The following is a 14882-nucleotide window of genomic DNA, read 5'->3' as shown; positions in this document are numbered from 1 at the left end:
CCAGACTATTGTTTAAGGCCTAGCAGGACAGATGTGCTGTTTTACAGGGCCATAATCCACTTGGTGGGCGGATAACCAAGAGGCCTTTGGTCTTCATCATTTACTCCAACAAGAAAAGTAGACGATCGCGTTGTAAAACAGCATGTGATCCAGGCCCTGATTTCCATGGAACGCCAACCTACAGGACCTCCTTGGAACTTCCAACCAAATTAGTAAAATTCCTCCTGGTCATAGAGGTGACCAAAATTAGCTTGAGGCTGAATGAAATTATGGAAAGGACAACCTGGGGGTACAAACAGTAACAACGAGAGGGCTGGGAAGTGACTTGGAGTACAGGAGTTTAGGCCACACAGGTGTTCATATGAGTAAGAGTCATCATTCTAAGGCTGAGAAGGTTGGGCACTGCTGGTAAAAATTCTAATCCTAGTAAGCTTAGAATGTCTCTCAATCAAAAGGTAAATTCCCAAGTCACTGCTAAGGATTCCCCCATTTTTCTTTACCTCCATCCTGTGTATAACCGTAAGTGACTACCTCTCAGCCCTCATCATGGGGGCCCAGCACTCCGATTCCGGCAGCCCTGAGTAACAGGAGCATTGACTGCTGGGAAGCGGTACTTGTGAAATCCAAAAACGGGCTGCAATAGATGCAAATGGACCATCATCAATGTGCATTAGGATTGCCCCAATCACCTCCAGATCTCAAAGGACCTGCTGCACGCCACTCACACCAGCATCCTTGCCAACAGGTCGACGCGGGGTGGATTAGAATGAAGGGCTGTGATTGTAAGCAGCAAAGGGAAGGGGTGAAAAGAACACAAATAACCAGACATTAACTTTGGGTTCTGAGCATACTGCTTTCTGTCCATTTAATCTATCTTTTGCTGATGCGTTTAAAGAAGCTACCTTGTCTTCTTAATCTTTGATGAAGGCTTGAAGCTTTGAGACCCAAGCATCAGCTCTAGCTCTAGCTTTCCCTAGTCACATGACCTTGGAAGATCACATCTTTTTTTTCCTTCTTTTACCACTCTGGGCCTCAGTTTCCTCATCTAGAACAGGGCTTAGGTTACTTGACACATTTGATATAAGTATGGTAGAAGTTTTTAAAAAATGAATCTGTAAAATGTGGTTATTTCAGATTTCAGAGATGCTTTCCCATCTCACCATTCAACAGATCAATGATTTATTTGTTACAGACTCATGTCTCTGGTAATTTTTTTTTTTTTTTTGAGGCAGAGTCTTGCTCTGTTGCCTATGCTGGAGTATAGTGGTGTGACCTTGGCTCACTGCAATCTCTGCCTCCCAGGTTCAAGCAATTCTTCTGCCTCAGCCTCCCTAGTAGCTGGGACTATAGGCACACACCACATGCCCAGCTAATTTTTTTTGTATTTTTAGTAGAGACAAGGTTTTGCCATGTTGGCCAGGCTAGTCTCGAACTCCTGACCTCAGGTGATCCGCCCACCTTGGCCTCTGAAAGTGCTGGGATTATAGGCGTGAGCCACCGCACCCGGCCGTCCCTGGCAATTCTAGTCGTCTTCTGTAAGTGTGTGCCAACAGACTCATCTCTTTGTACTCAGTACAATCCTACCTTGCGTTTTCTCATCATCTTATCGTGTTACCTCTCAATTATGTTACAGCAAAGTGGTAGGATTTTGCCATTAACCTGATGGTACAATTTTTTAAAACAATAATTAGTTACCAGAATTTATTCCTGCTTTTAAAGTTCTACATAATATTTCAAAAATATATAGGGAAGTATTTACATTTTCCTTCCACAGATGTTTTCTGCTTGATTTCAAGAGTTAACTGAACAGTTTCCTGTCTTGTGTCTGATGTGTTTTTCCTCTCCTTAAATTTTCCTCTCCTCTCTTTAAATCTTCCTTAAAATGCTGAAGATTTTTAATTTTTTCTCCTCCTTAGGAGGAAAAAAGAAACTTCTCCTCTGTAATTTACTTTGGCTTTCTCAAAAGTTGGGTAGGAAAGTCAGTATAATTCAGGTGGAATCTAAAATGTTCTTGTGTACAAGCGTGTGCAGAAAGGAAGCCTATAATTTCGAGCATTCTTTCAGGAAGTTTGTATTCTCTGTTTTCCAGGGAGCCTTTACTTTCCAAGGGAGTATGATCGACATGCCGTTACTGAAGCAGGCCCAGAACATTGTTACGCTTGCCACCTCCATCAAGGAAAAATGATCTGTTCAATGAAGCTCTCATCAGGTGGGCTGAACATATACAGTGGGTTTCTCAAAGACAAACCACAATACTCAAGGCAACTTGTTAGTATGCCAGACTGGGACCTGACTTCATTTACAGTTCATGTTAATCACAATTTTGGTGGTGGTATCTTACTGGCCATTCCCCGTTTTTCCCTTTGGATCCAAGCTTATGATTTTGTCATTTTTAGCATATTACAAATATGGGCTTATGATTTCACAGGGGAATGAGGTCATGGGGCAAGATGGGCTGTGAGGGGAAGGTAGGTCTTGAACGAAACGGGTCTATCCCAAATAGACAGATTCCCCCCTACCCTTCTCATGTTAGCAGATGTTTCTGGCTTGTTCATTTGTACAGCTGACACCACAGACAATTTTAAGAAAAGCCAGGCCTTTAAAAAATAGTAACAACATTAAGGGGTCATGTCTGTTTCACTAGTAATACGATAAAACAACAGAGATGGCATCAAAAAGTTACTATTACATTGGCTTATAAAGGTACCTTCTAAAAATAAACTTTCAAAACTGGTTACTGTTAACCTCCACCCCCAAAATGAAACATCCAACTCCTTGAACCCCTAGATGATGAACAGGAAGGCTGTCATCCTGGGTGAAGGCTGTGGGCCAACCGTTACCGGCAATTAAAAACTAAATGTGCAGAAACACAAGATGGTCCATTCTCCCCCTTTATTTTCTCGTTTAACTGTTTGCCATTGAGGCCACTTCCCCCTGGAAATGTATGGCCGGGACAGGACTCCCTCAATCATAAACTTGTAGCGTCTCAGAAGACACAATGCACCCGAGCTGGTGCATGTGGCCCCTGCGAGATTTGCATCACATTAGAGATGCGGCTGCAGGTCAGATGGGTGGTGTGGTTAACGGGCTTAGTAAAGCTGTTTTGAAGAGGTTAACCCAGCTTGTAGTAAGGGTAAATAAACATAACAACCAGCCATTGTTCCCTATTCAGCATGTACTCTTATATTGAAGGCTAAAGGGTATTGAAGCTGCAGAGGGATCAACTTGTGCTTGCCAGAGGACGCCAATGAAGTTTGAAACACCAACAATCAGAGATTTTGTTTCTGTTCCTCATTAAATCATGAGCTTTTGTGCCGAGACTCTGGACGACTGTTCCTTAAGAAATTAACAGAATGGGAAGTTTAAAACTCTACACCAACCTTTTCATGACCTACACAGCAGCAACACTGCTACTCTTAGACAAACACCGCGGGGAAGGCTGTTCTGTTTATTTAAATTTGTAAATAGAAAACAGTTGTTTTTTTACTTTCATTTTTCACCTCCTCCTACGCCCTTTTGGATTATTTCCTCCGCGGCCCCTAGCGTGTGCCCTAGCCAGGGCTCTCCTCTTCCCCACTTCCTGCAGTTCCTACAGGAAGCCCGAGAGGTGAGTGGAGCTGAGGTTAGACACCAGGAGAGGCACCATCAAACGAAAGCATGGCCGCAGAATCCCACCGCCACCAGGTGACCCCCCACCCACCCCGGTGCACGGCAGACAGGGACAGGCATGCAGGCAGCCAGGCAAGATGGCTCTGGGGATGCCCATTCTGGAGACACCAACTCATGTTCCTAAACACGGGATCCAGGAGATAGCTAGCTCCTAAATGGAGATGGCACACACTCCTTGGGGTCCCTCATAGAGTGGCACCCTCCACCCTGCTCACCCTGTGCTGCTCCAGAGTGGCCAGAAGGGAAGGTGGAAGCTAGCCCCATCCTCGCTCAGAGGCCGGAAGGAGGAAGATGGCATCCTGCCAACTTCAGAGCCGAACGGCCTTCAGCCACACTGCTTCCAGACCCCAGACGGGGCAGCAGCAGCCGTTCCCGAGGAACACCCCCCAGCACCCATTGTTGCAGCTGGGTCCCACCCAGGATGGGAATCCTGGAATCAGGTGTGCACCAGGTAACCCAGGACCGTGCCGCGAACGCCCAGTCTGCCCTTCTGCTCAGAACACAGAGGGATGGGAGGATGGCTTGGCGGCGGGAAGGCAAAGAAAGGCCTCCTCTCACCCTGACCCTGCCATACACACCCGCTCAAAGTGTTAGAAGCAGCAGAGGCAGGGCTGGCCCTAAGCAAAAGAAGAAAATAAACCCTGCCTTGGCCTTTCCTATGGGCAGCCCTCACCCCAGTCTAACTACCCTTCCCATCCTCCAGGATGGTCCAGAGAAGCCCTTGGCTAGAGGGGATGACGAGCCTAAATTCCAGTCTCCACCCTGGCCCACAAGCAGCCAGCCCGCCCCACACAGAGGGGCCTCGTCAAGGCCTCACTGACAGCCTCCCCTCCCTACCCAGGGAGCCCTACAGACCTGGGGAAAAGCAGGCCCCTCCGCCAGGTCCCTAGCTGGTGCCAAGGCCACACCAGCTAGGCTTCTCACTGCTGGTCACTCCCAGGCCACGGGTTTCTAGGTCCCAACCACATCGGACTGCTTGCCACGCCCCTGCCCTCATCCCAAACTGCTTTGTTTAAACAAAACCACCTTTTTTAGTCTCCCCAAATATCCAGTTATCATCTTCCTCCTAACCCAGTGGTCCCAATTATGGTAGGTTCATGAGACTAGGTCCTATGAGAGCCACAAATCTGGACTGAAGTCCCATTCCCTGAACAGAGACCCAAATGAGGAGGGCCCGAAGAGTCCAGTCCTGGTCAGAGACACACAGTGCCTTAGTCCTTGAAGGACAAAACTCCAGGAAGAAGATGCTGGAAGGCAAAGGGTATTCCCCCTCTTTCCCCACCCTAATCTCTGTAGTGCCATGGGTGGGGCAAGGTACTCTGGGAAGGGTGGGAGAGCAGCCGAGGGCATGTGAGTCATCTCCACTGGGCACGCCAGGCACCCCGACATGGGGAAATGAGGGCTGCCGGACTCCTGAGCCAGGCGTGGGTGACAGGAAGAGGACCTTGCAGCTAATCCGACTAATTAGAAACCATACCTGTTTATATTTTGTGTAGCTCATCACAAGCTGCTTAGCCATATCACCCCCCTGTTATTAATTCTTGGGGTCTAAATTATGGGTAACACTATTAAAACATTATCAGAACTAATGAGAAACAATTACTTAGAAAATGAGCCAGGACAAGATTGAGTTGAGAACATCAGTGGTGATCACTGTGGATTAGTTTAATAAATCATCAGGTGCAAGGCAAGACTGACTGGATGTATGCAAAGCCCCGTCACGGGAAAACGAAATTGAGATTTTTTTTTTTTGCATAATTTTTTCATTAATCTCAATAGGACCCGTGTGGTGTAGATTGCTTTATTCCCCTAATACCTTGCCTGAGGGGGGGCGCCCAATAATGTCTTCATTGTTTTACTGAGGTCTTAATGACAATCTGTGACAACCTCATTTTAATGTATAGAGGATTATATCAATACAGTCATGTTTTATTGAAATGGTGAAGGGAACTCCAGTCAGAGTCGGGCACTGTCCATAAGCACAAGTTCGGAAGTTTCTCGGCATCCGGGAGCCTTCCTGTCTGATGTCCCAGTGTTAGTCCACCGGCCGCCCTCCCCTCCTCTCCTGGGATGAAGACTTCACCGCCTCCAATCTGAATTTGAAAGTAACTCCTTCCCTGGCATATTTTGCTGGGCAGATAGAACAAACCATGTTGTTTTCCCCTCCCCCGTCTCTAAAATAGACATGTTATTATTCATACTTTTGCACCCAGTCGTTTTGCGGGAGTTCGGGAAACTGACTTGGTTCGTTGGGGACATTGTCATTTTCTTATGATGCCACGAGGAGAAAAAATAATACACGGTTTTGTTTTGTTTATTTTAATCTGAAGGATTAAATCTGCTTTTATGATTTCGGTTTACCTTGGAAAACTGAATCTTCCGTGTTTTATTTCTTTCCTGTAGTACTAGAAAAGCAATGAATGGCACAAAACAGGTTCTGAGACGACCTGCAGGCCCCGAGCTCGTGGACGCGGCCGGAGGTCGGATCTGACCCGCGGAGGCCCCGCCAGGCGTCCCCGCGCATTTTCCGGGGAAGTGGGGGAGGCATGGCCAGACCCAGCATTCAGGCGTGAAAGTCTTCGCCTTTCCCTCCGCGCTGTATTTCCCACGGGCGGAACGGGACAGCCGAGCGCGGCCCCCACAGAACATCAGTGACTTTCCCAGACCCCGCTCGGCGCCCGCGAGTCCGCGCGTGGGACGTGGCAGCTCCGCGCCAGCCGGTTTTGGGGGTGGCAGTGTTCGCTCGTTTAGATTCCACTTGTTATTTGGCAGTTTATCGCCTTCCGAATCCATGAGAATTGCCTGCGATGGAAAGAGTGACCTGCAGGAAGAGGCCGAAGCCGTGGCGAGCGCTCGGGTGGCAGCTCGAACCCCGCTTCCGCCGAGCGCGCCGCAGCCTGCGGGGCGAGTTGTCTTTTGACAAAATCTTTTGGGACTTCTTTGTCCCTCACCCCCTTCCTTTTAAATGATTTTTATTTTTATTTTTCCACTATAAGTGACCGGCTGGGTATTACTTCTGCTTTTTCCGAAGGGAAGGGCACAGCGAATCGGGGTGGGCAGCCCCGCGGGCAGGAGGAGCGCTGGGGACACACGGTGGCCGCAGACGCCGAGCCCTGCGGAGCCCCGAGGCCGCCTCCCCTGCACCCCGGATGCGTGCGGAGCCACAGCCGGAGCCAGGGCCGGGCCGGGGGGGAGTGTGGTGGCCCAGGAGGCCGGGACTATGGGCCCCACTCGCCCGCCCGCCGCGGGCCGCCCCGAGCCCGCGCGCCTGTCGCACAGCCTGGCTGTAATGGTGGCAGATCAAAGGCGGCCCGTGTCCCCGCGGAGCCCGGGACCATCCCGCGCCTTTGTGCGCTGTTGCTAGGAGCCCGAGAAACTAAGAGAAAGTGTCAGGAGCATGTTAATCAGACTCGTTACACTGTAACAATAACGTCTCTCTCGGGTCTCCCAGGCCCCAGCACCCCCGTGCACCCCGCGCGCAGGCCGGACACCTGCGCGGGGCCCTCGCGCCTGCCATGGGGTCCCGCCGGCCCCGGGGTCCCTGCAGCCCCGAATCCGTGCCGGGGCCACGCGCAACGACGAGCCCGGAGGGGCCCCAAAGGCACCCGGTGCAGCAGCTCCCTGGCCGAGGTCTCCTTGACCAAAGCCCCGGCCTCACCCCGCTGGGCCGCGAGCTGGAGGGACGCAGGGATGATCCCGGTCCCCTGCTTTTCAGTCCTCCGGAATCGCCCATGTTGTTCAATCGCAGTATTCAAATCAAGAGAAAAATGAACATTCCCTTTCTGGTAGCTTTTTGGTTATGAGTTTTTGCAAAACTGTTAAGTCAATTTTGCTGATTTCCCTTGGGAATCCCTGGAGGCTAGTCTAAGTGGTAATCCCAAGTTTAAGAAGGAAGGGGGGAAACATGGCTGAGAGTAAAAATGTCCCGGAACTTTTTCAAGAGAATTGCTTTATTCATTCATTTAGTCATTCAACAAACACATGTTGAACCCGACTGGGTGCCAGAGGGGCCAGTCTCAAAGTCACAGGACTTATTCCAGATGAACTTTTCTTTTGAAATTAGAACGCCCTTGGGGAAGTCAAAGGAGGAGCAGGGGCCTAAAATAATGTCAAGTGTCAAAGCAAAAAGAAGTGCCATTGGCGATTACAGGGTGTGGTGATAACAAGAGAGGTGCAAATTAGGAATTAAAAACGTTTGAAAAACTGCAGGTCATATGCTTTGAAAGCAGCCACTTTTCCACCTCTTTCATCTCCCTTCCCCTCCGCTTTCGGTGGGCAGGAGCTCTGCCATGCTGCAGTCTCCACCCTGTCAGAGGCCTGCCTGAGGTCTGAGGAGTGAGGCCAGGCCTTCTGTTTGTACACAGCCTTTCAAACTTGCAGAGAGTCACACTCCATCCTGGCCCCATTCCCCTTTTGCCCATACGCAGAGAATTGGAACACTATCCTCAGGCTTAAGGCTCTTGTTCAAGAACCAACCCATTCTGGAAGGGGTAGAAGGGGGCCAGACTTCCAGAGTCTAGCTGCCACACCTAAGTCACAGGACAAAGCTGGCTGTCGCCAGGATAGGTATAAGACAGCCTCTCAACTCACCTGTGCCTACCGCTGACCAAGGAGGAATCTCGACACTGGGTGAGACTCCTCTGTTGGTGAAAATTTCTCAGACTCACTATTGCATGCAACATGTAAACATACAGAAAACTGGGTCAGGCGCAGTGGCTTACGCCTGTAATCCCAGCACTGTGGGACACTGAAGCAGGCAGATCACTTAAGGTCTGGAGTTCAAGAACAGCCTGGGCAACATGGTGAAACCCCGTAAAATACAAAAAATTAACCGAGCATAGTTACGCACGCTTTTAATACCAGCTACTTAGGAGGCTGAGGCAGGAGAATCTCTTGAACCCAAGAGGCGGAGGTTGCCCGAGACCCTGCCTCTGCACTCCACTCTGGGCAACAAGGGTGAAACTCCGTCTCAAGAAAAAGAAAACTGGACAAGTTCCTTGAGGATTGGAGCCCCAGGCCTGGAAGGAACTTTAGAGATTCCTTTCATTACATAAATAAAAGAGGCGATATGCTGAAAACTCCATCTTACAGAAAACAAGGGAGGCCGAGCGCTTGCTATGTGATGATGTTGAAATAGCTGGCTCTACAGGGGAGAGATTCGGTGACAAGAAACTGGATTTTTTTGGTTTATATAAGGCCAAATAGCTGGTTTGGCTGGGTTCTGTTTTGTTTTTAAACACTGAATCAAATTTCCTTCATAATCAGATGCACTAATAGAAGCAAGAGAAAAATGAACATTCCATTTCGGAGAGCTTTGTGGTGGAGAGTTTATTCTGAAGACTACACACTCTAGGCATCTGGCTTAATGTTAAAAAGGGGGCGGGGGTTGGTCTTTTGAGTCCTGTGAAAGGAAGAACATAAAAACCAATATGAACTTCTGGCTTAGATTTTCTGGGAGAACTGTGCTGGCTAGTAATCCAATTCCTGAATGAGGACAAGGGCACGTCCATTTTCCCCCATCTAATTTCCAGGGCCTGGAATTCGTGCATCGGCTCTCAGGGGAGCTTTAGGGAGCTTCTCCCAGGCTGGTAGAAGGGAGCTCCGACCACTGCCTGTCCCCAGCCCTGTGTACTCATATCAGTGACAGCATGGCTCTCTCAAGAGGCCCTGGCCACTGTCCAGACTGATCTTTTCCGAAGCCTTTGCACAAGCTGTAACCCTCCCTCTCTATGACACCCAACAAATGCTAAAACATTCTTCAAGACACAACTTGAAAGCCACACCTGTGAGGTCCTCCCCGCTCCCCCAGAGACAACTTGCAGCTCTTCCCTCAGTCCTGCCATGGCATGGATAGGGTTTTCACTAGAATACTTGTTTAGATGTGTGTGTCCCCAAAAACAGTGTGGATGCCTTGAATAGTGGACATTGTCACACATCTCTGATCCCTCTCCTGCTCTTGCCTCTCATCCCCAGCATGAGCTTGTGGAAAATGTATTCATTACAATCAGGACTGGAGTCTCCCTCCTCCACGTAGGTTCTAATCCTGGCTTTAGCACTAATGGGTTATGTCACGTGCAGACAGAACAAGAAGCCATTTATTCTCTCTGAACATCAGTCTCTTCAACTACCCAAGTAAAAACACCTAACTCCAAGAGTTGCTGTGAGGATGTGGAAGTCAGAAAGCTGCACCACTTCCAGGATCCTCGCTTGCTAGGCTGGGGAAATGCAGTCAGCAGACAGCTCCCCACCTCGCTGCCTTGCCCAAGACCCTTCTAGGGCCCCCCACCATTTTGGCCAGAGGAGGGACACTTTGTCGGGGCATATACAAGCCAGAGTTTCCAGTGGGGTTAGCCAAGACTTTGTTGGGTCTGCTTGGTCATTCAACTTCTTGACGCTAATCCTGAGTCCTCCTTACTTTCCTGGACGTTGTTCTTGTCGCTAATCCTGAGTCCTCCTTACTTTCCTGGACGTTGTTCTTGTCGCTAATCCTGAGTCCTCCTTACTTTCCTGGACGTTGTTCTTGACGCTAATCCTGAGTCCTCCTTACTTTCCTGGACATTGTTCTTGACACTAATCCTGAGTCCCCTTCCTTTCCTGGAGGTTGTTCTCTAGCATCTTGCTCCCTAGTGTCTGTCTGAGCATCTGCTTCTAGAGTGGTAACCTATGGCAGAGGATGAAATAAACTAGTGTATTCAAAAGCACCTGGCATATGGTGGTTGCCAGGGGCCGGGGGATGGGGTGGGGGGCAATGCGGAGTTACCGTTTAATGGGCACCGAGTTTCTTTTTTTTTTTTGAGATGGAGTCTCGCTCTGTCGCCCAGGCTGGAATGCAGTGGTGCAGTCTCAGCTCACTGCAACCTCTGCCTCCTGGGTTCAAGCTATTCTTCTGCCTCAGCCACCCAAGTAGCTGGAATTACAGGCACCCGCCACCACACCCAGCTAATTTTTGTATTTTCAGTAGAGACAGGGTTTCACCATGTTGGCCAGTCTGGTCTCGAACTCCTGACCTCATGATCTGCCTGCCTTGGCCTCCCAAAGTGCTGGGATTACAGGCGTGAGCCACCACGTTTGGCCCCAAGTTTCATTTTTGCAAGGTGAAAAAGTTCTGGGTAAGAGGAGGGCTATGGTGGCACAACAATATAAATGTACTTAATGCCACAATGGTTCAAATGGTAAATCTTGTTTCTTATATTTTCCATAATTGTTTAAAATGATTTTTTAAAAGAATGATTGTAAAATAAAAACGAATAGATAAACGTAGTATTTTCAAACCACCTAGCATCATGCTTGGTACACAGTAGGCATTCAGTAAAGACCAAGTGCTTTCCACGAGGGGCCAAACCCGCGCACCGTGGAGCATGGGAATCCCACCACGCAGAGCTGGCTGGAATGTGCACTCCTACTCAGCAAACCACATTTCTCATTTACTTTCTTTATTTTTATTTTGTTTTTGAGACAGGGTCTCACTCTGTCACCCAGGCTGGAGTGCAGTGGTGAGATCTCAGCTCACTGCAACCTCTGCCTTCGGGGTTCAAGTGATTCTCCTGCCTCAGCCTTCTGAGCAACTGGGACTATAGGCGCTCACCACTATGCCCTGCTAATTTTTGTATTTTTAGTAGAGATGGGGTTTCACCATGTTGGCCAGGCTGGCCTTGAACTCCTAACCTCAGGTGATCCACCTGCCTTGGCCTCCCAAAGTGCTGGGATTACACATATGAGCCACTTGGCCTGGACTTCTCATTTACTTTTATTGCTAGATGAAGGATATGCTCTCACAGGAAAACAAGTTCAAATTCTTGGACATACCAGGAAGGGGCGGCACACTCCAGCAGCCACGTGCTGGGGAGCTGCGCTGCTCTTCTGTTGTTGTCGTTGTTATTAACAATCTCCTACCTCCATTGCTGGCCTATGGAAGTTTCTCTCAGTGCTGGAGATGTTCTGACTGTAAACTCTTAGTATTTTGTCCAGTCCCCTGATTTTGTAGACACTAAAGGGCTGGAGGGTTATGCAGTACCAACTCCTGGCTGAAGGGGGCACCATCCACATAGAAAAAAATACAATGCTAGGGTCACCTCCTGGAGTTGAGCAACTATTGGCCCTGCCAGGGGACTTGCTCAAGGTCACACGGCTGGCAAAACCAAGACTACCACCACACTCTCCACATTCTCTCCACTGAACCACACAGCTTCATCCCCCCTCCAACTCCTCAGATTCATGGTTCCCCGTCGGGTTCCCCAGTTCATCAATTCTGTAGGGTGAGCAAGCTCCAAATGTGTTTTTTGAAACAACGAGAAAAATAACGAAGCCTCCTTTTCAGCAACTGCCTCCCTCAGAGACTGTGCCTGACCCCGGCAAAGATATTTGAATTCATCACAATTCAAACAACCAGTCATCAAAAACACAGCCGGGAAGCTCTGCCACCAGGCCAGTGCCACCTCGCAATTCGCCTTGATGTCCCCCAGCCCCTGGAGGTCCCTGAGCGCCTGCCTCCCAGACTCAACGTGCCCCCGCACATTTTGCAGGATTTTCTGCCGGGAGCCAGTCTCAATGGCTGGAAAATGTCTTAGGTTGTCTAAGGGAGGAAGGCCCCATGCAGGCATGACGTTGGATGCCGGCCCCAAGGACAGGCTGCAGCGAGCGCCATGCTGAGCCGGCTGCCTCGCCACCACCTCTTGGCCGCGGGCCTCGCGCCTCGCTCCCGCGCTCCATCCCCCGTGGGCACCATTCTTTGCATCATCTCTCCTTCCATCTAGTCCTGCTAGACTTTTCCTTCTGCCTTGTAATTTTACCTTCTCTTCCTTTCTCCCGTCACAGTTCCAAAAGCAAAAACAGCAAATGTCGGAAACGACAACATGGGCAAACTATGTTTGTCTAATTCTGTGTCTGCTTCGGAGGTAAATCTCGTATCTTAGCCTATGAGCTGCTTGCAGGACATTCCCCAGTCTTTCCTCGACTGAGGGCTTGGCACGGGATGTTTACGGTGTCCATTTCACCAGAGAGACCCTGAGTGCACAGACAGACGATACTGTACTTTGGGAATCCAAGCATTAATGTCAATGAGGCTGCTCATTAGTAAACTGAACTTTGCTGCCAAAGTTGCTATTCCTTTGTTTTGTGTGTGGTTTTTTTTGTTTTTTTTTGTTTTGTTTTTTTGGTGGGTTTTGTTGTTGCTGTTGTTGTCGTAATTGTTTGAGAAGGAGTTTTGCTCTGTCACCCACGCTGGAGTCCAGTGGCGCGATTTCGACTCGATGCAGCCTCTACCTCCCAGGTTGAAGCGATTCTCCTGCCTCAGCCTCCATAGTAACTGGAATTACAGGCATGTGCCACCATGCCGGGCTAATTTTTGTAGTTTTAATAGAGACGGGGTTTCACCCTGTTGGCCAGGCTGGTCTCAAACTCCCAACCTCAAGAGATCCACCCATTTCAGCCTCCCAAAGTCAAAGCTGCTATTCCTAATATCCTACCTTTGATCACACTGTCTTAATGCAAAACCAACATTCAGCTTCTATGTAAGTTATAAGGAAGACGAGGGTCTGAGATTGGTTATTGAAACTCCTGTGAGAGCCTAGACTGATGCTTATACATGAAAAAGTTTCACTTCACATCCAGTTTGTGTGTACAAACCCATAAAGTACAAATTTTGTAACTGTATAACTTATAAAATTTTATTTCTATCCAATTCTTAACCTTATTCTTTTTGGGGGAGATATTACCAAAAGGTAACAACAAATGATTAGTATAAAAACAGATATTTTTAAATTGTGATAAACATTACATTTTAGGTTATAAGAATGTGACCCAAAATGATCATTTTTAAAACTTTGCCTCATAAAAGTTTTAAACACACACGCATTTTTAAAATATGATCAGTCTTGCTGTGATATAAAGAATTCTAAATTATCAAATATATTTATGAGAATACTTAAGGTAAATGTTTCAAAATAAATAGACAATGAGCGGGCTATGAATTTGCATGGACTGCCTGTGAAAATGAGCACATTTTAAAGCGGTTTGTTCACAAGGCGCCATTGGCCTTTTCTCTTCCTTCTCAAAGGGCATATGTGTTAGATTAGTGCTCGGAAAAGAGAACGTGTTTTCACAGCCTCCAGTGTAGCGTTTATAAAAATTGTGATGATTTTAGGACTGCACCTTCATTTTTTGAATTTTCAAAACTTGTCCCTTTTTACTTTTATTTTCTTTCAACAAAACGAAGACCTAAGAACCCCTTTAAGAAATGTTATACATTCCCACAGAGTCCCAGTTTGTTGACCTTCAGGCCACAGAGTAAAACCTTTCTTTTAAGTCAAGCATTCCCCATTGGGAAGCACTCCAGCTTTTTCTTTTTATGAGGAACTTTAACTGCTGGACTTAATTTAATTATTGTATTTTGTACATACTCCCAGAAGCTCCAGGGCATGAGCTTTGCTTTTTTCAAAACTTTCAAATAAATATCTTTTAGGATCGCACATTTCTGACGGCAGTGCTCCTTCTTTGACTTGTATTTCTAATCCAAATACTGAACTTGGATCTTTCTATTTCCTGTGACCTACTGATGGATGGGTTTCAACCTTAGCATCACTTTGCCACAGACCATCTTCATGAGCAGACACAGCCAGGCAGTCATTTGACTTCTTAGTGCGGGCGCCTAGGTTTCATAACAAGAAAATAAAAACCATCTCCAAAGTTGAACTACATTTTAAAAACTGGCTAGTTCTGGAGACGTGGTCTTCAGTAAGGAGGGTTGCTAGGCAGACATTGCCAGGAAATCAGGAGCTGCTGGCCCCATGGCCGCTGCCTGCCACCATCTGTCTTAATGTTCCTTTAAGGTTCTCCCACAACATTAGCTACTCCTCGCCCATCCCTGCAGAGTCTCATTGCAAACACACACACGCACACAGTCACGCACACACTTTTACAAATATGCACATACACTCACACATGCACGCACACACACCTACACTCATGTGCACGTGCACACACACACACAGGGAATTGTCATCCTCAGAGAATAGCAAAAAGTCAGTATCTCTATTTCTTATATCTTTATCCATAAACGCTTCTTTTTGATCCTTTTGATTTCCATGATTTCTACCTGGAAATCAAAAACTTTGACATCTTGACTCTTAAAGGTGAAAAATAAATTTGTTTTTGATAATGGGTTTAAAACTCACTTAGGAATATCAAAATGTGAAGCAGACATAACTTTTCTAAAT

The 14882-nt window shown here is 47.8% G+C and overlaps 1 protein-coding gene and 1 long non-coding RNA gene across 3 annotated transcripts in view; one reads left to right on the top strand and one right to left on the bottom strand.

The window, feature by feature from the left end:
* CLYBL (citramalyl-CoA lyase) overlaps window positions 1-3320 on the top strand; it is a 277851-nt gene extending 274531 nt beyond the window's left edge. For both annotated transcript variants that reach the window (XM_012440962.2, XM_064362176.1), the window contains exons 8-9: window positions 2090-2209; window positions 3193-3320. In XM_012440962.2, coding sequence (XP_012296385.1) covers window positions 2090-2185 — 96 coding nt within the window. In that variant the 3' untranslated portion in view covers window positions 2186-2209; window positions 3193-3320. The remainder of the gene's footprint in view (window positions 1-2089; window positions 2210-3192) is intronic.
* Window positions 1-14882, bottom strand: part of LOC135268957 (uncharacterized) — a 100067-nt gene that overhangs the window by 28107 nt on the left and 57078 nt on the right. The gene's annotated exons all lie outside the window — the stretch shown is intronic.

The sequence above is a fragment of the Aotus nancymaae genome, unplaced genomic scaffold (genome assembly GCF_030222135.1).
Source record: "Aotus nancymaae isolate 86718 unplaced genomic scaffold, 86718_ANA_hifiasm-v0.15.2.pri h1tg000048l, whole genome shotgun sequence".
NCBI lineage: Eukaryota > Metazoa > Chordata > Mammalia > Primates > Aotidae > Aotus > Aotus nancymaae.
Note: the sequence above shows the minus strand (reverse complement) of the source record. Positions and strands in the feature narration are given on the sequence as shown.